The sequence below is a fragment of the Scardinius erythrophthalmus genome, assembly GCF_964197995.2.
Source record: "Scardinius erythrophthalmus genome assembly, chromosome: 20".
NCBI classification, from domain to species: Eukaryota; Metazoa; Chordata; class Actinopteri; order Cypriniformes; family Leuciscidae; genus Scardinius; species Scardinius erythrophthalmus.
Genome location: NC_138240.1, coordinates 15,334,742 through 15,357,736, shown reverse-complemented (window position 1 = coordinate 15,357,736; position 22,995 = coordinate 15,334,742). Strand labels below are relative to the sequence as shown.

Here is a 22,995-nt window from a genome sequence, read left to right as displayed (position 1 = left end):
AATATTTTGTGTCAGATGTTTATTTCCAGCTGGGTTGAGTAAAAAAGCAGGTCTTAATACTGTATATAGTTTGTATTTCGGGTGCATGTTCTTTTTGCAAAACAAAACCTGAGCTGTAAGCTATTGAAAAGTTGGTGTGAAGTTTATATCAATTGTGTATAATAGTAGTTATAATTCAAATTAATTTATTAAAAACTATAGTTAATGTCCTAATTATTAACAGCTAAAAGCATCAAACCTACAAATCTTAACCAATACACAACTGTAATGGAAACCATTAAATATGTGCAATTCAAGACCAATACAAATTTGTAATGAAACCATCAGAACCAATACAAAAACTGTAATGGAAACCATTAAATATGTGCAATTCAAGACCAATACAAATTTTTAATGAAACCATCAGAACCAATACAAAAACTGTAATGGAAACCATTAAATATGTGCAATTCAAGACCAATACAAATTTGTAATGAAACCATCAGAACCAATACAAAAACTGTAATGGAAACCATTAAATATGTGCAATTCAAGACCAATACAAATTTGTAATGAAACCATCAGAACCAATACAAAAACTGTAATGGAAACCATTAAAATACAAATCATGACCAATACAAATTTGTAATGGAAACCCTTAAAACCAATAAATCCTAATGGAATATGGCCCAAAACACACTACGTAATGGACTCCACTTGGTAATGGTTTTAATGGTTAACGGCTGATGGTTTGTAATGGTTTTGTAGTGGAAACCATTAGCAATTCTGTAATGGTTTCTATTGTTTTTTTCAGCAGGGTAGTGACAACACACAGAGACATTTGTTCAACAGTTTTACTCACCGTCCGGTTCCAACGCCTTTATCATTGTGACTGCTCGATCCTTAAGCATTAGACGATCTGCAAATTCGTCGATCTGGGCTTTGTTTATAAAACAATCATCGTCGAAATGCAGGGAACAACAGTCTTACACAACTCCGTTTATGCTCAGGAAAACAAACTCCATCCACGGGTTCCTTAACGCCGGGTTCCTTGGGAATCTGTGCAGGGTTGTCTTGCCCTGGCAACCAAAAACACACTTCTTTAGTGACATTGACTTCCCAAAAGCCGGGCAGGGCGCTTTGATGGGCGAACTGCTTTCACTCTCTTGCTCTGGTCTACGAGTGTGCGCGCGCCCGCGATCTTACCGGAGAAGTGCCCTTAGGACCCATATAAGGAAATTCCGCTCTATCTTACGTAAGACAGAGCCATACTCGAAAAAAACTTTCCGAAACTTGTGACAAACCGGAAGGAGTATTTTTGGAACAAAAATACTCCTTCAAACGTACAACTTAGTTTTTGAAACTTTGTCCATGTTTAGCATGGGAATCCAACTCTTTACCAGTGTAAAAAAACTCAGTATGCATGAAATAGCATTTCACCCCCCCCTTTAAAGCATATTAAATACTCCAAATAGACACATAAACAACATTCAAAGCTTTATTTTCACCACAGGGGACTTGGCAAGGCTTCTCTTTATCAGCTATGCTAGTGCTTTAATTGTGTATGAATATACATGTATGCTCGTTCTTCTGCAGAGGGTCAGTCTTTGTGCAGTTTGAACGAGAAGCTTCCTTTATATGGGTGGAGGAAGAATCTGGAAGGTGAAGAGCAGGTGTCACTGCTTATCAAAAGAGAAGCACTTCAGAGAGCCATGACGCTCATGACACACCTGCAGCTCAACGCACAGGTATGGCCAATTATGTTCCTTTAAGTATATTTTATATACATTATTACTTTATAGACACTAGTGGTCAAAAGTGTTTTTGCAAGGATGCATGAAATAAATTTAAAGGAACAATAAAGACATTTCTATTTCAAATAAATGCTGTTCTTTTCAACTTTTAATTTTTTTTCTCACTTTATTTTGATTTTCTACATAAACAGAATACATCCCACAATTACAGATACCATTGAGATATCACATGTACTTAAATTCATCTCTCTTGTTCATAGAAAGGACCATACAGCAAACAGAGACAGAATAAGGTTAATTCTAAGTTAAGAAATAATAAAAAATGAATTATACAAATATTACGGATCTGTCATATGATGCAAATTACGTTTAAACAGCATTCCGCATGAGAGAATAAAATAATAACAACAGAAGTACATACATCTTTTGAACTTCTTTTAAAAAATTATTTAGGGTTTCCACCAAAAACATTTTCCACCTGTTTTCAACATTTATAATAATGAGAAATGATTCTTGAGGATCAAATCATCATATTAGAATGATTTCTGAAGGATCATGTGACACTGAAGACTGGAGCAATGATGCTGAAAATTCAGCTTGCCATCACAGGAATCAATTACATTTTAAAATATTTAAACATAACAGAGTTATTTTACATTGTAATAGTATTTCACTGTTTATGTTTTTTTTTTTTTTTTTACTTTATTTTTGATAAAAAATAAATGCGGTCTTAGTGAGCAAAAAGCATTTCTTTCAAAAACATTTGGTATATTTTTGTTCATAATCTTTAAAATTCCACAAAAAATATGCAGTAGAATGTTGTGTTGGTCAGTGTGAAATTGAGTGTTCCAGTATACAGTAGGTGTGAGAATGTGTTTGTGTTATAATGTGTGGTTGGACAGACAATTTCCCTATCCCATCTGCTCCGCCTGGCCGAATCAAACGCTGATGAGCTGAAACCTCCCCCCTTTCCCAAACCAGAGATCCATCAGCCAACCTGCCATTCAAGGCCAAAGGGGGGCTGGAAATGATAATGTTGCTACCATCTTCCTGTCCTTTTCCTGCAATTTTTAATATCCCGAAGCACACTCTCACTTCTCACGGCGTTCACTCACACATAAACACATTTATTTCGAGTGAGCTTTTAATAGGGTTACAAGGTTTATCGTGACTTTATGATTAAAAACCTTGCCGATTCAAGCTTCACGCTACACATTAATGACCCTCGGTATGAATGAGGCCTAGACGGGACCAAGCAAGGTCCAGACTAATCTCAACGGTGAGTCCCTGGGGGACTGATAAGGTCTGCTAGAGTCAATTTGCTATTCCTCATCAAGCCTAACATACACACACACACACACTGGTCAGTGTGCAAAGGCCCAGCTGGTTCTCAGAGGGCACATGTCACAAATGACTAACGTATCCCATAATGCCATCTGCTTCTGATATCCCAGAAGGCCTCCAACCAATCAGAAACACATGGTCACCAAAGAAACACCTGACTGACATTAGAGGGCCGGCTGTTACCATGGTGATGAGCCCAGCTCGGATGAGTGCTTTAAACTCCACAACAAATTGTTTTAGCGGTTTGCGTGCATGAGTGTCAGGTTTGTGTTTAAGGTCTGAGGCAGTTTGAGATCAGGGCAAGATGCTTAGTAAGTGTCTCGATAGGTGTATATGCGAGGGTCTGGCTGGTCTATTGTGTCTGGATGTGGAAGAGCTACATTAATTGTCTCTCCTCTCCTCATTTTCCTGCTCAGCAGAGCGGAGAGAGAGAGAGAGACGGAGAGAAAGGGAGAGGGCAAAGGACAAGGGAGAGGAAGATTCAGAGGGGCATAAAGAGAAGAAGACAAAGAGAACCAGAGGAGATTAGAGCAAAAAAAAGTGTAAATAAGAAAAATGGGATCTCATTCTTTCTCTTAAATCTCATTAAAGCAAAGTCAGAAAGTAGTAATTAAAATCAGGCATGATGAAAAACTCTGTTTCTCGAATGGTGAGGATCTTTCATATCTATAAAACAGCGGCTGGATGAGAGACTCTGGCTCTGGGATTTAAAGCATTTAAAGGGAAAGGGAAAATTCTGTCATCTCTTAAATGGATCGTTCACCCTCAAGTTGTTCCAAACCCGTAAGATTTTCTCTCATCTTCGCAACACAAATGAAAATGTTTTTAATGAAATCTGAACGATTTCTGTCCTTCAATTGACAGCTACGCAACTACCACTTTGACACTTCAAAAAGTTCATAAAGAGATCGTAAAACTGATCCATATGAATTGAGCGGTTTAGTCCAAATTTTCTATTTTGTTCTTTGCTTAGGGATAAAATGAAGTTTGAAGTATCTGAGTAGCGGAATACTGTCAGTGAACATCCCACTGCTGGATGTAGTGTTTAGATGAATACGCTTTCAAGGAACAAAATTAACACAAACATTATTTTTTTGCACTAGCTCTGCAATTTGGCTCTGCAGTGAAGTCCCATTATGTTAATTTAAATAGCATTTCAAAAGCAGTACAAAAGATTGCTTTAAAGCAAGCAGCTTTACAGTATTAAACATGAAGAAACAATGTCAGTGTTGTTTACAATTAGAATTACAAATTCTATCTCTAATATAAAGCAGCTTTCCAGTGTGATCATGTTTTTACTCATGTATGACCTCGAAGGACTGAACAGAAGAAATGAACCAGAGAAGATTTCCACGTCAATAAAAGCGGAGCCTCAGAGCACACCTGTAATGTAATCACCACGGACCATTGGTAGATGTCACAAGGTTTACCATTAGGAGTGAACTTTTCCGGATAGATTGCTTTGGGAAGCTGTTTAAAGCTCCCAAAACAAACTCCATACGAACATGTCATCACATCAGATCGTTCTACGATTTCGCTTGAAGTATATTGACCCGCATGCCGTTTTTGTCCATGCAATGGAAGTCAGTTTTAACCAAAATGTTCAGGTTACCAGCATTCTTCAAAATACCTTCTTTTCTTTTATTAATGTGTAGAACAAAGAAAATAATACGGGTTGGGAATGACATGAGGGTGAGTAAATGATGACAAAGTGTTCATTTTTGGGTGAAGAGTGGCAGTTATTCAAGTACTGAAGAGGTCAGGGGAAAACAGTCCTCCATCAGGGAATTTTGGAGCTGTTTGTGACTGACAATAAACACATTGAGAGAGACAGCTGAATGTCACCCTCACACCACTCTGACAGCAGCCTGGAGGAAGTGATGTCATAAACAGAGGGAGGTGTTGTCATCTGCATCAAAATACAGGCTGAATGCATGTGTTATATTTCTCGCAGTGAGCTGCTCACCTCCAGTTATATATGTTACTCTTATTCTCTTTAACAGTGTTTAATCTGCTTGATTGATACATTCATCCACGTGACGTGAGCAGCAATTATTTGCAGCTGGTGGTCAACATCACGTATCCTAACAGGGATGTGGTCAGTGTGGACATTGGTCAGGGACGTGGGACTAAATTAACACAGTAATGTAATATCTCATTGCTTACTGAACACTGTGGAGTACCGTATACTTGCTCCTTTTTTTGTGCAACATTGTCAATTCAATGCATGAAGCACAGCTCACACAGAAGTCACTTTCAAAGCAAGCAGATTTCTGTTGGTCTTTGCGGTGAATTCACATAGTACTTCAACCTGATGCAAAATCTTGCCCTCATTCAAAACTCCTGATTGTGCAGATTCCTATTGAAATGACTGAATTGTGCCAATGAAACTTCACAGAGCAATGGTAAATGTGACCTCACCTTTATGAAAAAGAAAAAGAGTAGTATGCTACGTTGTTGTCACATGACCTTCTGGCAGTCTGATTAAATAATGAGTCAAGAAAGTAATGTTAAAAATAAGAGATTGTTCATTTTGGAAATAGAAGGTCAGGTTGAGTCAAAGACTTATCTACAAAGATAGTGCACTCCTATTACTATGAATGGGAGAAAGTGCAATGCACACTATGGCAGAATAAGCCCCGCCTTCTAAATAAAAGAGCCAATCGCCAATAGGTAAAGTAATTGCATCACTGCAGCTGAGTGAAATGCCTGCCCTAAAGGGGCTTTGATTGGGTGCATTGCATTATGAGAGAGTACAATGTGATACTGCACTGGTACACAATATTAAATGCAGGAGGTCGTCCGAGTATTTTGTGCGTACTGTGCACAGTATACATACCACATGCTGAAGTAGTAAAAATAGTATGTTAACATTCTATACTGAACATAGTGAAGGTCACAAGAACAAAATGAATTCAATGGCAGCCATGATTCAGCTTTTCACTAAAAGCAGATAATATTGAACTGGGATCCCAATGGAATACTTTTTAGAAGGTGATGGATGTTAAGAGGATGTTGTCAGATTGTTACTACCGGTGTGGTCAGTGATCTTTTAAGCCAAGTCTCAGAGACAGTTTGACATTACGACATTGTGATTAACATGAAAGAGAGAATGAGCAGATGATCTATTGTGGTTCCACGGAAATGTGACAGGACTGGCCGCAGTCAGGAAGCTTTTGGGATTGACATTAATGTGGAATCGTTTTGTTTATACAGGGGAATGAAGAAAAAGGATTCTCAAGCAGAAAGTGGCATAAAGGGGATTTTTGAAATGAGTCCTTTATTTTGCTTTGGCTCTTGAACCTTCTTACGCACACACACACACACACACACACACACACACACACACACACACACACACACACACACACACACACACACACACACACACACACACACACACACACACACACACACACACACACACACACACACACACACACACACATTCATACCATTCTCCAAAAACCGCACTATTCTGCTGTCTCAGAGATGATTGAAGTGAAGAATTTGAGTGGGTACAGTAGAACAAAACATATGCTCTTTCTCTGTCTGTCACACACATACTGTAGCCTAAGCCTCACAAACACTTTGAATGCCTCGGCTTATCCTTTTCTCCCTTATGGTTTGATATAAAACAAATAAATGTATGTGGGAGAAGTTTGAAATAAGAAATGGATGAGTGTCACACATAAAGACCTTATATGCCATATTAGCAAGGGTCTTTTTATATACAATATTTTTCACATTTCACATTAATAACATTTACTATATCCAACACTTTAACCCTCACAGAAACCAACTCACTTTATTAGTTTTAAAGTGGAACATAATTCGGCAGTGAGGAACACTTCATATCCCCAGGTTTCACATATTTCACCATGTATTTGTGAGCACATTTTTTTAAATGCGGCCTGTAGCCAAACCTAAAACAGGCACATTTCCTCTGGGATGCATTCACTCAGTCGATCAGAACTATATACATGTTAAAATAAACTTGGTAGCTTATATACAATTAAAAAAAAAAAAAAAAATAATAAATTTATCAAAGATGATATTTGATATAGGCTTTTGAGGGGGGAAAAACTAATTATTAATCGAATAGTAACTATTTTTTTACATTTTATATTTATATAATTTATTATTACAATTACTAACATTTATTATTATTAGCTGTTTTTATACCTATAGCTATATGCTTTTTTCTACTTTATTTATTAAAATATTTAAATTAGGCTAAATAGGGGGAAAGTGTCCCAATCAACCTGAATTCATGCCTAATTAAATAAATAAACAAATGTATTTATCTATTTAGCTGTTTACTTTTATTTACCTTAAATTAGTTTTAAATCCTATATTGTTAAATAAATAAATAGTTAGTTAGTTCGTTACTTTAAGATTCAAATGTGACGTTCTGTTAGATGGGTGCCCTCCTCCTCTCTTCCTCAGATGGTACAGTCCGTTTAAAGAGCCGCTTGGAGTCTCTCGTGCGTTCAACTCTCTCCACGAGAGCGCGCGGCGGAAAGATTCGTTTAGTGAAGCACGCTGTTTTATTCTCTCCAAAGTCTCTTGTCTCTCACTGTTTATCTTTCTCTCTGACAGCCACATCCAAACACAGGACAGTATGGGACTCTGAATATCCGTTCTCATCTTGTGGATTTGGGGGGATTTCTGAGCTTATAAAAGAGAGCACAAGGACAGAATGGGATTTTAGTGTGCTTATGATGCAGCAGGCGATATGACACGCTCCGTGGGTTCTGTGGATTCTCCCGGCAGGCGAAGATCCGGAGAATGATGGACGAGAATAAGCAGCTCGCGCAGCGGATCGATGGCGCGATCCAGTGCGCGAAGCAGGAGGTGGCGAACCTGCGCGCGGAGCTGACAGCCACCGGTCACAGACTGGCGGAACTCGGCGAGCTGGAAGAACCGGGCGAACCGCAGGAACATCAACAACAACAGAACCACCACGGTAAGAAACCGCACGTGTGACCGCTCATATCTCTTACCTGCGTGACCTTCGAGTGAATGGACAGAATAGATACAAACTCTCTCTCTCTCTTTTGCTCCGATTCATTCTAGTGGGTTGGTAAGGTGATTCAGTTTTCAGTTTCCTCACTGACAGCTGTGGTGTTTCAGGACAATATGTTTTTGTGTGTGTGAAAGTGTCAGGAAATAATGCTTGTGTGTGTGTGTGTGTGTGTGTGTGTGTGTGTGTGTGTGTGTGTGTGTGTGTTTAAATACTTTTCATTAAGAGAAAGGTTGTTTGTTCATCAGCAAGTTTCAGAAATCAACTTTTTTATCATTATAAGACATATTTAGCCCACTGTTTTTCTAACAATAATTTAATCAGTTCATTGAAATTATGCATTGTCAAAACCCATGGCTGGATATTATGAAATGTTACATAACCAATCTACAAATACCAAATTTATCCTCCATGTTTTGAGCATCTGGTCATTGTCATTTTTGGTGGCAGTTTACATCTTTCCCTTGCTTAAACAAGACATCCACAAGAGAAACTGTTTTATTGAGAACCCGAGTACTGTAATCGGGCACGGCTCATGTTTCAGGAAATGGCCCTTCATTTCATTTTCCATTAATGCTAGTCTCACTAAGTGTACCACATTACAGAAGAGAGAGCATATACGGCTCTCCTGCCATTCTGTTTGCTGTTTGGTCATTGATTGATTGGTCAGTCTTCTGATTGTCTGTAAGCTGTGTGGTTTAGCTTTGGTTTTGAGTCTCTTGGGTGTTCAGAGTGATTCTCTGTTTCAGATCCACCTGCTCTCAGTGGGTGGAGTGGACACCCTGGGCTAACATTTAACAGATGCTTTTTATCCAAAGCAACCTACTGTACTCCAGAGCCACCCTGGGGTTATGCTGTGTGCCTTGCTTAAGGGCACAATGATGAATCAGGATTGTGATTTCCATAATCACTCAACAATCTCAGATAATTTGCTGTATTTAATATGCCCTGAAGTGACAGTGAAGCTTTGTTTCACTGTACAAACAAACATGCATACATCATTTTACACTTTCTTACAAGGTTAATACAAGGTTAGTCTGTGTGTGTTTTGATGAGAATGAATCCATCTTGCTATGTAAAAAATGTTTTAGAAATGCTACAGTAAAAACCTGTTAATTGTAAATTAATGCAAATCTCGCAGAAAGCTGCCATAATTTTACTGTAAATACAACAAAATATTTTTTCCAGTGTGCACGTATTACATGGCTACTTTTTTTTATGGTGTTCATTTTTTATAACGATCACTAAACTGTATATTTGACCCTCGTCTGTGCCACCCAATTTTTTCATATCTGTTTATCTATTTGGTAAGCAGCCATAACAAGTGGGAAAATGTACAGTCAACCAGTAGTTATTGCAAAACAAACGTCTTCCAGATTTACATCACAGGATGTTTAGGCTATTTTGTGATTATGCTGGCTAACTGTACATTATGCATTACATACATTTCTGCTAAAATCAAAAATACAAATCTGCTAAAATTACTTGTACAAAGCATATAAAAATACATTAATCTTTCTATTCCTCAATAGAAATCCATCACATGACCGCAGATGAATCCTGACACTGTGAGGCTCTTGCCCGCAGCTCTCTCTGATTTCATTCAGCACTTCATTGAGAGCTCAGCAGATTGTGATCTTGTGTCTAATGTCCCACATCCACTCCAGGAAAGGCACTTTTCTGCCTTGGGTTTGACTGGCCAAATCACTTGATGCAATTTATTTATGTATTTGGCAGATGGCTGCTTTCATCCAGAGCGATTTAAAAAGCGTTCAGGCTATACATTTTATCATTACATGTATTCCCTGGTAATCAAACCCATGACCTTGATGTTGCTTGGGCCTGTTAAGCTACAGTATTTCAGTCTGGCCAAGCCAAGCTGCTCTATCAGCGAATCAAGGACTTGATTGTTGTTGCTTGTGTTATTTTGCCACATGTCAGAATGCAGGACATATGTATTGACAAAATAATGACTTATCAAGATGGAAAATCACACAGACACATGTGCCCAGACACGGGCCTGTCAGTGAAGATGAGAACAGTGCTTATTTATCTCTTGGAAGAGAGAGTAGCAGTGCAGATGGCCCTACAAAGACCTGCTGGTAATGAATGAGACGCTAAACGCATACAAATAAACACACGCGCACACAATCTTTGTGTCTCAGTTATTTTCCCAGTTATGGCATAGTATCTACATTAAGAGTTATTTTATTTGCTTAAAGATGATGTTTATATAGTGTTTCCCCACTATGGCCAGCAAAGGATGTGTCTTAAGTGCACTTGGCCACCATGCATCTTACTTACATGATATTGATGTTTCTAAATTGCTTTAATGGCCTGGCTGCATAATTGTTTTGATGTAACAGCTGTCGGCGGCCATGCACATACAGAAAGGCTGGTTGTTTCTGTTTCTGTTCAATTACACTTGCATACGTTTGAGAATAGCAAATATGAGCTAGTCAGGATAAATCCAATTTCACTACCAAAGTAATTGCTGTAAAGCTTACTGCTTTAGTTTGAGAGACAATACTAACAGAAGATTCGCTCCACACAGGTGAACCTGTGTTCATCTGTAGATTATGTCATAGGGGCCGTTCAAATTCCCCTTCTATCGGTCTCTAGGCAGCAGTGTGGGTTGCTAGGCAATCTTCTCTCATTATGACATCACAAAGGGGAGGACTGATAATGCAGCTAAAAGCTTTTCTCCCTTCTCTCTATATACGCTTGCACACACTCCAGCGGATCAATGCTTTTAGTTTATCCTACTGACATTAATGAGCTATTAAGGGGGTCATCAGCTCTTTGTATTTGATTGTTGCGTTGTATAAAAGCGATTATATTTTCATATGGGTGTTTGTCCATGTTCACAATGGTGTTTGACCATTTATTTGTCCTATCTATTATTAAAATGCTGAATCTAGTTGTTTGTATCGCAGCAAGAGCGTGTTTATAGACAGGTGTTGTATGTGTGTGAGCGCGCTGGGAAGGGAGCTGGCTGAAAGCAGTCCTGATCCTCATCCCTCAGACGTGTGAACTGCCTAATTTAAATGCAAGGCAGAAGATGAAACATCACAACATATATCCAGATCAAGCAGCTGGATTGAAGCAGTCAAGAGCTCAGCTCACTCTTAAAGACCATTTCCATGCTTGGATCAAAAGGAGTCACCATAATTTAAGATGTAAGGCTTTAAATGGCAGTAAAGCAGCATTAAAGGTCAGGCTAAATCACCACCATCAAGTTAGAGAGAGTTCCGGGCTCAGTTTTAATCTAATATTATTAGACATATGAGTAGGATGTGCTCTCAACTAATCTGTGATACCTCATTCTCTCTCTCTTTATTTGATCCTTCTTGAATTCCTGATGGTGCTGACTGATGTTTCCCCTGGCCTGTGATTCTGGCTCCTTTCTTGGGAATGATGCTGTTTAAACTTGCGATGAAATGGAAGTAGCTACAGTAACGACGCGGTTTTCAACTAAAAACAGAATTGTTCACAATAAGATCACAATAACATATGCATTTAGAAAATAGATGCAGTGAAATGTAATGTGCCTTTAACCTTTAACTAAAGGTTATAAAGACTTTACCCCTTGAATAATGCAGACTCATTATTTTATTTGACTGATAATGGTGCTCTACTCTATTTACTGGTGATGTAGAGTCAGTCTTGTACCTTGTTAATATTCACTGCCTCTTTCCACACCAATTTTGTGACTCACTTATTTTCACGTCATAGGAAGAAAAAAAAACACAGTGACTAATACTGTAAGTGTGCTCAACACAAATATGACAGACTCAATCTATCTTGTTCAGCAATAAATTCCTCTGGCCAGGCCACTGGGTGTTTTGTATTGGCTACTTTAGCTAGTTGTTTTGCTGATTTGCTGTTCTTGAGACACAGCATAATGGACTTTTTTGAACCTTCAGACTGATTCATGATTTCAAAGGGCAGAATTATGTATGTGCTAGTGATGTCATGATAAGTGAATCAGCTGATATTTGATCATTTTGAGATTACTGGCAAATATTTTTTAGTGAATTTAATCAATATTGTGTGAAGTAGGTGAATTCTGTCAAGATTTCATTTTGTATAATTAAAAGGGTCCTATTATGAAGACCCCTTTTATGAAGTCTTGATTTTGTTTTTGGGATGTACTAGAATATGCTTCCATGCTTTTTTGTTCAAAAAACACATTATTTTTTAAATTATTTTCCATTATTACAGCACCTCTCTTCCCATTCTGGCTCGAACGCGCCGTATAGTTCCTATTTCGATGAAGCCCCTCCTTTCGAAATACGAAATGTGCTGTGATGTTGGTTAGCTGCCCCAGTGTGTTGTGATTGGCACCGCTGGCTTTTACGCGCATGTTTGGGAAATGTCCCGCCCCTTACCATCACCACAAGCTCTACTCAGGTGTAAATATTAAGGATGGTGTCAATTTCAAACCAATTCAAGCCTGATTCAGACCCTGACAATGTTAACCAACAAGAGGATTATCTTGAATGGATTTCATGCACAGACTTTGCAAGCATGGATTTCACTGGATGTTTCGGGGTGGTGTTTTTTTTTTTTTTTTTTTTTTTTCCTATACATTTCAGATACGATGTTATACACCATTTAATCATGATATTTGTGAAACTATGGTAATAGGAATCGATCATAAAAGCTACAGTAAAAACTATATCAACACTATTGTTGGTAGCATGGGAGCGGAGCCAAACAGCTTTGCCCTTTGTTCACATCGTAGCTACAACAAAAAACTTGTAATTGGAAACAAATGAGTTTTGGAATAGGGGTGGAAAAAACAGCGTCCTTTTGACATAGCTGTAGCTCAACCAGGCCTCATCTCCTTTTTTTGCGAATTCCGTGGGTGGGGATTATTTATATTAGTAACATTATGACATCACAAAGCCCAGAAAAAACGCATTGTAGTCCAAACGAGTCGTTCGTTGTAGTTCTTGAAAAGTGGATTCTGTTAAATAAAATATCTCCCTTTGGAGTGGACTTTGAGCTTTGTAACCTTGCAGATCTTGTTTATGCTCAACATTACAGACTAACTAAAGTTGAAAAAGTCAAAAAGCATAATAGGACCCGTTTAAGTTATACACTACCTGTTCAAAAGTATGATGTCAATATTGTTTTTTAAAATAAATTAATACTTTAATTCAACAAGGGTGCATTAAATTGATCAAAAGTGACAGTAAAGAGATTTATAATGTTACGAAACATTTATAATGTTTTCTATTCATCAAAGTATCATGAATTTTTTTATCATAGTTTCCAAAAAAATATTAAGAATGTTTGAAGATTTCTAATAATAAGAAATTTTACTTGACCACCAAATCAGCGTATTTGAATGATTTCTGAAGGATCATGTGACACTAAAGACTGGAGTAATGATGCTGAAAATTCAGCTTTGCCATCACAGGAATAAATTACATTTTAAAATATATTAACCTAGAAATTTTCAATAGTAATAATAATATTTCACAATAGTACTGTTTTTAATAAATACAGCCATAGTCAACAGAGATTATAGAGACATTTTCTCAATAATTAATAATTCAAAATAATTAAATAATCTTTTGAACGGTCTCTGTATATCGGCATCAGCTATTCAAAAACTCACATCGGTCAACAACTAGGCTACCCAGAATATTATTGCTTGCTTCTGGATTGATGTGTAGGATCTAGGATTTTAAAGACCCATACACACTGTATCACAGAACATAACCTGCTGTTTTGCAAAGTGAAGTTCTGTGAAATTGACAGTCTGTCATGAGTCGACAAATTGAGAGAATCTTATCTTTTGCTGCAACACATTCTGCCGTTGGCATCCATTGAGCAAGAATCTCAGACAGATACATCCAGTACCACATTTCTTTCTCTCCCTGTCTATCTCTCCGTTTTCTCTCTTCCTGTCTTTTTCTTTCATTTTTTGTTCACAGGTACTCACTTGCATGCTAAACTGATGAACGCTGTGGTCATAAATCTTTACTGCTGTGTTGTGATATGTTTGGCTGTCACCATACTGAAGGTGTTTAGGTCACCTGACCTGACACCTGCACATCCTGCTGCTCCAATGCCTGTGATTGAGGCTGTTTACTCCTCTAGAGCATTGCCGTTCTCTATCTGAGTCACTTGGTATGAATATGTGTGTTGCTGTAAACCTAATAAATCATCAAAATTTGAAAATAACTTTTTTTCACACCTGCCAATGGCGAATTGAGAATTTACCAGCATAAATATGTCTTACATGCCATGAAACTGTCATACATTTTATAGAAGTCTTTTGCCTTGCATGTCTCTGACAAACAACGATGAGCCACTTGAACTGCAGCAAAAATACATGAAAAATCAAGTTTACTACAGCAGAAAGTGGAGCTGGTTATGTGATGCAAGCATTATAATAGATTAGTTTACAAATCACATACTATGGTAAAAGTGTGTTCAGATCATACCATAGTATTGTTCAAGAAACCGTCCAAAAATAACTCTTTATTAATCAATGATCTGTGCCTGTAATCATAATAATTTGTGTGAAAAGGAATACAAGTTGTTGGTGTTTTATTGTCACTACTAGTGTTCATTTCAGCTGGAAACTGCAGTGAATTGTAGATATAGGTATGAATCTTGCGGTTTGCAAAATATGTAGGTATGTTTTTACAGTTGGTCGAAACAGTTCTGGAGAGAAAAAAAAGAATGGTCATTTGCATGTGGTAAAAATTATAGAATGCAATGAATGTTGTCTTTACTGTTTGCCATTTGATTTGATCTAGAACATGCATTAAAAAGACTATCAGTCTAATGCTTTGATAATTATCAAATTTTTTATGCATTTATTTTTAATGTATTATGTTGCAGCTTCTAATAAATGTACTATTCTACTGCCACTATCAAAACAATCATACTAACATACAGTTGAGTGTGTTGAAAGTTATATTATAACATTACTCTACTTGTTGCACACTGCAGTAGCTAGATCAATATTAGAATATCATACTCATAAAAGCTGAATGACCTAAAACACATAATATATTAAAGCTTCTTTGGTGTTTCTATGGTTTCTACGGAAGTAAAACCAGAAATCGAGGGTAATGCAGATCATTGACAGATGAGGTCATTGACAGGTGACGCAATGACACAGGATGTTACACTGGTTAAAATTGCAGATTTCTCTGGATTTGGGATTTGTATTATTTGGGATAATGTAAGTATACAAGTCTAGAGGCTTCTGGATATTTTAATGTTATCTATTGTGCCTTTTAAAGCATTTTTTTCCTACTTGCATTTGTTGCTTGTCGAGTGTTAATTTTGGATCCCGTATATAGCACGTCCATAACTTCACATTTATCAGCACAGTTACAGTTTAACACATAGGTTGAATCTCTGAGAGAAGGTGTAAAGGGACAGTCTATACAACCTTTGCACAGCATAGCTTTAAACTTCTCAATGAACTCACTTCACTTATATTTCCCCCCACACACACACTTCACAGAGTGTCATATTCCACCTGCTCTGTTAGTATGGAAGATCTGGAGGAGCTGACAGGACATTTTTGCCTCTCGCTCTCTCTCTTTCCCGTTTACTGGGCTACAAAGCAGTAGGAAAAAAGTGAGTTGTTATTTTGTGTGAGAGGAAATGCATTTGTTGTCATTCACACAGTGACAGTTACTAACCTGTGGAGCGTACGAGTTTTGCTCCTCGCCGTGTAATTTGATCAGCCACGTTTGAATGTGAACCGTTTTCTGCCATATTTAAATGTCTATAATAGGGTTTCAGTTAATTTCTTTTGCACTGTTGTAAAATGATGCAGTTATTTTTGTTTTATATTATGTAGCAAAGGGCTTGGGGTTTGGGACTATGTGTGATTTATATGGAGTTTTGAGAAATAAATTTGTGTAGATTTTCCAAACAAATCATCTGTACAGCATGTTTGGTAGTAGATAAATCATAAAAGTTTTTGTGTTAATGTTTGATTTGTAAGGGTGCAGTTTGTGTGTGCTGGTGTTTGCCAGTGTTCACTATAATGTTAAACACAGATGTCGAGAGTAAGCTTATATCTGTTTGCCGTTTGGCATTAAAATGACTGGATGGGGTTACCAGCCAGAGAGAGAGAGCGAGAGTGAGTGTGTGTGTGTATTTTGCTATTTGAAGCATTGGAGATGATATGCTTCTAAAATAAACCATGTACACTGCCTACAGTACCAATGAGGTTTAAGAGGTTACAGCTACATGTCAAACTCTGTCTGCACAACTGGAATTTTTTTGGTAACCGTTTTATAAGTTTTGGATCACAGACATTGTACTCTGCACTGCAGTAACGGACTTTGATTCAAATCCAGCTTCTTTTTGGGTGTCCTGGATCAAAATGAAATTTTCCAATATTTAAGCTGTTAAACCAGAGGTGTTTATCATTGCCGTGCCTCTGGACATTATTTGGCTGGGATTCATGATGGAAAAAGCTCTGCACATACATATGTGTATTTTGATCAAGGAGAAGATGACAGAGGGAGAGTTGTGGCATTAAAGCTGGGAGGTTAAAAAAGGCTAAAGGCTTTATTAAAAGCACTGACATTTTTCACTGTGGTCTCTCTACACTTTAAAAGCAGCAGCACATTCAAGTTCAGTACATAGCAGCTTGATGAAGGCCTGATTACATGCCTGTGGATTGTGAAAGCAACATTGATCACTTGTCATTCAGGGAATGCACAAGGCCATCTGCACAGCTTCAGCTGATCGGTTTAAACAGATCTTTCTTCCACTATTATTAACTTGTTTGTGTCCTATAACATCTCATTCAGTGGGTTTAATTGGTTGCTTATGGCACTTACAATATTTTATTCTTCCTTTTATTTTGCATTAATATTCCCTTAGAGTCTCTTTAGTGATGCACTCCAATTTAACTATCATTAATATAGTCATGCTTCTAAATTAATTGAATAGGTTTAGTCATTTATTGTAAGTATTCCATTTCAGATAAGGGCCAAACTTATTTAATTCAAGCGCCTCTTAACTTCCTTTGTTGTTCTGTATATATATATATATATATATATATATATATATATATATATATATATATATATATATATATATATCACCCAAAAATGAAAATTATGTAATGAATTACTCACCGTCATGTCTTTCCAAACAATGTACAGAACACAAATGAAGATAATTTGGATGAAATCCAAGAGGTTTCAGAATTTTCATTTTTGGGTGAACTAACCCTTTAAGACTTGATGCATTTGCTTAATAATAGTGACCTACATTGTAAGAGCATTACTGTGTACATTTTTCTTTGGTTTTATTAGCTATTTTTAAAGGAATATTTTGTGGTAATGCCACAGAGGCTGTCAATAAAGCTCAATATTGTTAACAGTGAACTTTCTCAATTGAAAGTCTCTTCAATGCAACAAAACACTTGATTTAACTACTTTATCTATTTAAAAAGTTTCATATTAATGCAATTAATTATTGCAGTTATTATTATTAGCTAATACATTACAACGATTGCAGGTACCTTTCAAGTATTTTCCAATTAATTAAACATGAATTAAACGGCTTTAAAGGGACACTAGGCAAGTCTGAGTGTTTTTTCTATACGAAGCTCCCCCTAGTGTCTGGTAGTAAATGCTTTCAAACACTCTGTCGTAAAAACGACCTGTTGTCCCTCCCCCCTCGCCACGAGCAACCCAGCTGATCAGCTGTCAACCCAGCTGAGCAGAGGAACCGGCTATTTCAAAACCAGTTATGTCTACCGAGGCAAGTAAAGCAATACTTTCTTTCGAACTGATGGCGAATTTTTTTTTTTTATTGTGTTGTCATGCATACTAGTATTTTTACAGGGAACGAACGATATGAACGAGGCGAACTACTGCTTTCGTGTTTGTTTGTTTTTGGGAGAATGGGCATGAGCATAAAAAAAAAAAATATATATATATATATATATCGGAGGCTAATATTTGTCTAAAGTTATATTAGCAAGGTCTATAAGTTCATCTGGTAGAATGATGGTTTACCTTTGCTTGTCTAAGAAAACATCAGAACGTTTTTTCTAGCTCGATCATGATATGTGCAACATTTTGCACGTCTGATATTGCCTATTATCAGACGCGTTGACTTAGTGACATAAAATAAAAGTGTAAGTTACACAAATAAAACCGACAGAGGAACGGCCAAACAACTACAGAAATCAAACGTGTTTGCTAATGACAATGCTAACATCAAAGTTATAGCCTAGTATCTAGCGTACTAGTAAGCCCGAAACAGACAGCGATCATACAGTCAGGTCCATAAATATTGGGACATTGACACAATTCTAATCTTTTTGGCTCTATACACCACCACAATGGATTTGAAATGAAACGAACAAGATGTGCTTTAACTGCAGACTTTCAGCTTTAATTTGAGGGTATTTACATCCAAATCAGGTGAACGGTGTAGGAATTACAACAGTTTGTATATGTGCCACCCACTTTTTAAGGGACCAAAAGTAATGGGACAGATTAACAATCATAAATCAAACTTTTACTTTTTAATACTTGGTTGCAAATCCTTTGCAGTCATTTACAGCCTGAAGTCTGGAACGCATAGACATCACCAGTTGCTGGATTTCATCCCTGGTGATGCTCTGCCAGGCCTCTACTGCAACTGTCTTCAGTTCCTGCTTGTTCTTGGGGCATTTTCCCTTCAGTTTTGTCTTCAGCAAGTGAAATGCATGCTCAATCGGATTCAGGTCAGGTGATTGACTTGGCCATTGCATAACATTCCACTTCTTTACCTTAAAAAACTCTTTGGTTGCTTTCACAGTATGCTTTGGGTCATTGTCCATCTGCACTGTGAAGCGCCGTCCAATGAGTTCTGAAGCATTTGGTCACAACATGCTTTTCTTCACAACATTTGGCCAGATCAAGAACACTCTCCAGGAGGTAGGTGTATGTGTGTCAAAGTCAAAAATCAAGAGAAGACTTCACCAGAGTGAATAAAGAGGGTTCACCACAAGATGTGAACCATTGGTGAGCCTCAAAAACAGGAAGGCCAGATAAGAGTTTGCCAAACAACATCTAAAAAAGCCTTCACAGTTCTGGAACAACATCCTTTGGACAGATGAGACAAAGATCAACTTGTACCAGAGTGATGGGAAGAGAAGAGTATGGAGAAGGAAAGGAACTGCTCATGATCCAAAGCATACCACCTCATCAGTGAAGCATGGTGGTGGTAGTGTCATGGCGTGGGCATGTATGGCTGCCAATGGAACTGGTTCTCTTGTATTTATTGATGATGTGACTGCTGACAAAAGCAGCAGGATGAATTCTGAAGTGTTTCGGGCAATATTATCTGCTCATATTCAGCCAAATGCTTCAGAACTCATTGGACGGCGCTTCACAGTGCAGATGGACATTGACCCGAAGCATACTGCAAAAGCAACCAAAGAGTTTTTTAAGGTAAAGAAGTGGAATGTTATGCAATGGCCAAGTCAATCACCTGACCTGAATCCGATTGAGCATGCATTTCACTTGCTGAAGACAAAACTGAAGGGAAAATGCCCCAAGAACAAGCAGGAACTGAAGACAGTTGCAGTAGAGGCCTGGCAGAGCTTCACCAGGGATGAAACCCAGCAACTGGTGATGTCTATGCCTTCCAGACTTCAGGCTGTAATTGACTGCAAAGGATTTGCAACCAAGTATTAAAAAGTAAAAGTTTGATTTATGATTGTTAATCTGTCCCATTACTTTTGGTCCCTTAAAAAGTGGGTGGCACATATACAAACTGTTGTAATTCCTACTCCGTTCACCTGATTTGGATGTAAATACCCTCAAATTAAAGCTGAAAGTCTGCAGTTAAAGCACATCTTGTTCGTTTCATTTCAAATCCATTGTGGTGGTGTATAGAGCCAAAAAGATTAGAATTGTGTCAATGTCCCAATATTTATGGACCTGACTGTAATAAAAACCTTTACAGACAATAGCAAACATCCTGAGGTCGCAATTACTTGAAATTTAAATATTAAACACAGTTTATTCCAAAGATACTTACAAGTGCAACAGCAAGAAGGCCAGGTCAGCATCCGTTTTGCAGGCTTCTGTTTCTCACAGTTCTCACCATTCTGAAAAAGCCGGTCCGATATATTTACTCGAGTCTGACTTCTTGCTCGGTCAGTCTCCCGTTTCCTCTTTCGTTGGTCCTCCGAAAAAGATTTCCTAGCTTTCTGCTTCTTTTTTTTACAGGCTCAGCCATAACTCAATCTATCGTTGCCCTTTGCGTATAGCTAGCCGGTGCTTGAATGGGGGCGTGTACGTGTGCAGTGCCGTCAAGCGATTCGTTACATCGCGAGACCTGATATCACGCAATACTTTCTGACGGCGAGGCCGCCGATCCGCCGGCCCAAAGTTGCAAGTGAGTTTTTTCCGCTCTCGGGCACCAGGGGGGTGCGAAACCACCACCATTCAACCCAAAATAAGTAATATAACCATTCCAGTGACTACGAAGCTGTAAGTTACCTAGTGTCCCTTTAAAAAGAAACAGTCAGTATAAGTAAAATGAGGAAATTGCAACAAGCAATCAAGCAAATTGCTTTTCAGTATCGAACAGTTGAAGGATTGCTTTCCAAAAAATTCTTGTTTGCTAACATTCACTAAACTGACTGTGTTTGAATAATTTGAGTGTTACACTACCAGTTAAAAGTCTGGAAACATTAAGGTTTTGTAATGTTTTTGTCTCTTAATCTCACCAAGGCTTATTTGATAGGATACTTTTTTTAGTTAGTTTTTAGTCCACGGATTAAAGCTTTGCCGTTTTAAACTGTTCATTTAACAGGATATTTTTTAGTTTTTTAATTGCTGTTTTCAATTGTCGTAACTTGGAAAAGTATTTTGCACCACAGGTGTTTCCTGTTTCCAAATTTTGGCCCTCTGACGACCTTCTGTCTGAAACAGCCAGGCATATGAGTTTTGGGTGCCGTTACCTTGGCATTAGTTGCTTAGCAACCCCTGGTCATATCCTGACTCAGCTCCAGACTTTCTGTCAGAAAGACAGAGTTTTGACCTCTGAATGAGATGTTTCAAACTTCACATCCTCCCAGAGCACACACGAGTAATGTCAGATCTGTTTAGTAAACCGATTGTATTTAACCTCTCTTTAGTCATCCCAATTGGTTCCCATGGTGATGGGATGCTTATGGTGATGTGAATTTATTTGATTAAGAGGATGTCATTTCAAGGATTTACAAGAACAAAAATGTTCACATTCTGTATTTAAAGTCTTTAGTTGTTTGAAGTTTCCTTCTGCTGCATTTTGTTCTTAGTTTGACATGTCATTCCTCCCCCTCACTCTCTTTTATCTTGATTCTGTCGCTTTGTCTGGGAAACAACACATTCATCCATTCATCATTTATCTGTTAAACTCAGTATGTGAGAGAGTCACAGAGACGGAACATTTTCCACTCAAATTGCTATGCTGAGAACATAATTTGTACCGTAAGACGATAAAAAAAGCAGCATTTTTACTAGTGGTCTCAGACTGTGTAGAGAAATGCACAAAAGTGTTGAAGAGAGAATGAAAGAGCAAAGGAAACTAGATGTCTTAACACTTAGCACTTTAGCGATTTTATGTCCCTCACAATCACGAAATCAATATTTTTCAAGTGCGTGTGTACATGTGTGTATGTGTAAGTGTTTTGAGTCGCTGACAGCTGAAGGATCTTATCGCACTCATCTGAAGGATGTTGATCTTTGCACCCGCCAAACAGGTTCTCTTATCCGTCAGTGCTGGAATTAAAATTGAGTGACGGATGATCAGAGTGAAAACATCTTCAGAGAGAGAGAGAGAGAGCTAACACATTTCCCCTGCAGAATAAAGCCAGTGATTTAGTTTTATAAGATTATGCTCATTTTAATTAGGTAAAGAAGCTTTCTAAGCATTGAAATCCATCCTGAAGGCGTTATAACAAGCATCCAGTGGCTGAGCCTCTATTCTGTCATTGATTTGTGTGTTAAATGCTTCCAGTTCCTTCTGCAGTGAGTGGTGTGATATTTCAGCCGGATCAGAGGTGAGATAGACTGCTGCCGATACCAGAGGTCATTCAAGCTGAACTCTAGACATTTATTTGACTAAAATGTGAACTTCCATCTTCCATCTGTTGCGATTATAAGGAAGCCAGAAGAGTTTATGTGTAAATCTAATGTTATGTGTCTGTGTGTTTCTCCCACAGATGCACCAGTGCAAAGACAGAAAGCTTTGACAGAGCTTGGTCAAAAAGGTGACGCCGTTCTCCAGGAGACGTCATTGGATAAAGGTAAGAAAGAATAGTGCACATGCTGAAAGCCTAAATGAAGTCCAGATAAGCACAAACACTCTCACACCACTAAAACGCACCGCTGACTAGTCGAATGAAAATGAGTGTGTTTCAGATTGAAACTCAGAGTTTGATCTATGAGGCGTCACCTGAAAGATAGAGAGTGAATTTTCCTGAGCTGGAAGCACACACACACACACACACACAGAGAGAGAGAGAGAGAGAGAGAGAGAGAGAGAGAGAGAGAGAGAGAGAGAGACACACACACTAGTCTCAACATCAGGCTAAAGGGATAAAGATTTTTTCAAAATCATAAGCTCCACTCTGTCTCTGTCTGGCAATCGGGATGCACATATATACCCTACCATTCAAGTTTTGGGCTCGGTAAGATTTTCTTTTTAAAAAAGGAAGTCTCTTACGCTCAACAAATCTGCATTGATTTGATCAAAAATACAGGATTTTTCCTTTTTGAGAAATTTAAATATAAACAACTGTTTTCTATTTTAATATATTTTAAAATGTAATTTATTCCTGTGATGTCAAAGTTGAATTTTCAGCATCATTACTCCAAACTGCAGTCACATGATCCTTCAGAA

The 22,995-nt window shown here is 37.9% G+C and overlaps 1 protein-coding gene across 4 annotated transcripts in view; it reads left to right on the top strand.

Annotated features, from left to right (window-relative positions):
• Positions 1-7,582: 7,582 nt before the first annotated feature.
• Positions 7,583-22,995, top strand: part of kazna (kazrin, periplakin interacting protein a) — a 44,250-nt gene continuing 28,837 nt past the window's right edge. For 2 of the 4 annotated variants that reach the window (XR_014028961.1, XM_081349326.1), the window contains exons 1-2: positions 7,585-8,046; positions 22,316-22,399. Coding sequence is in view for 2 of the 4 variants with exons in the window: in XM_081349326.1 (XP_081205452.1) it covers positions 7,869-8,046; positions 22,316-22,399 (262 nt within the window). In the remaining 2 variants the exon portion in view is untranslated. Of the gene's footprint in view, positions 8,047-15,597; positions 15,718-22,315; positions 22,400-22,995 lie in introns of those variants that run through there. The other 2 variants (XM_081349325.1, XM_081349327.1) reach the window with 2 other exon arrangements.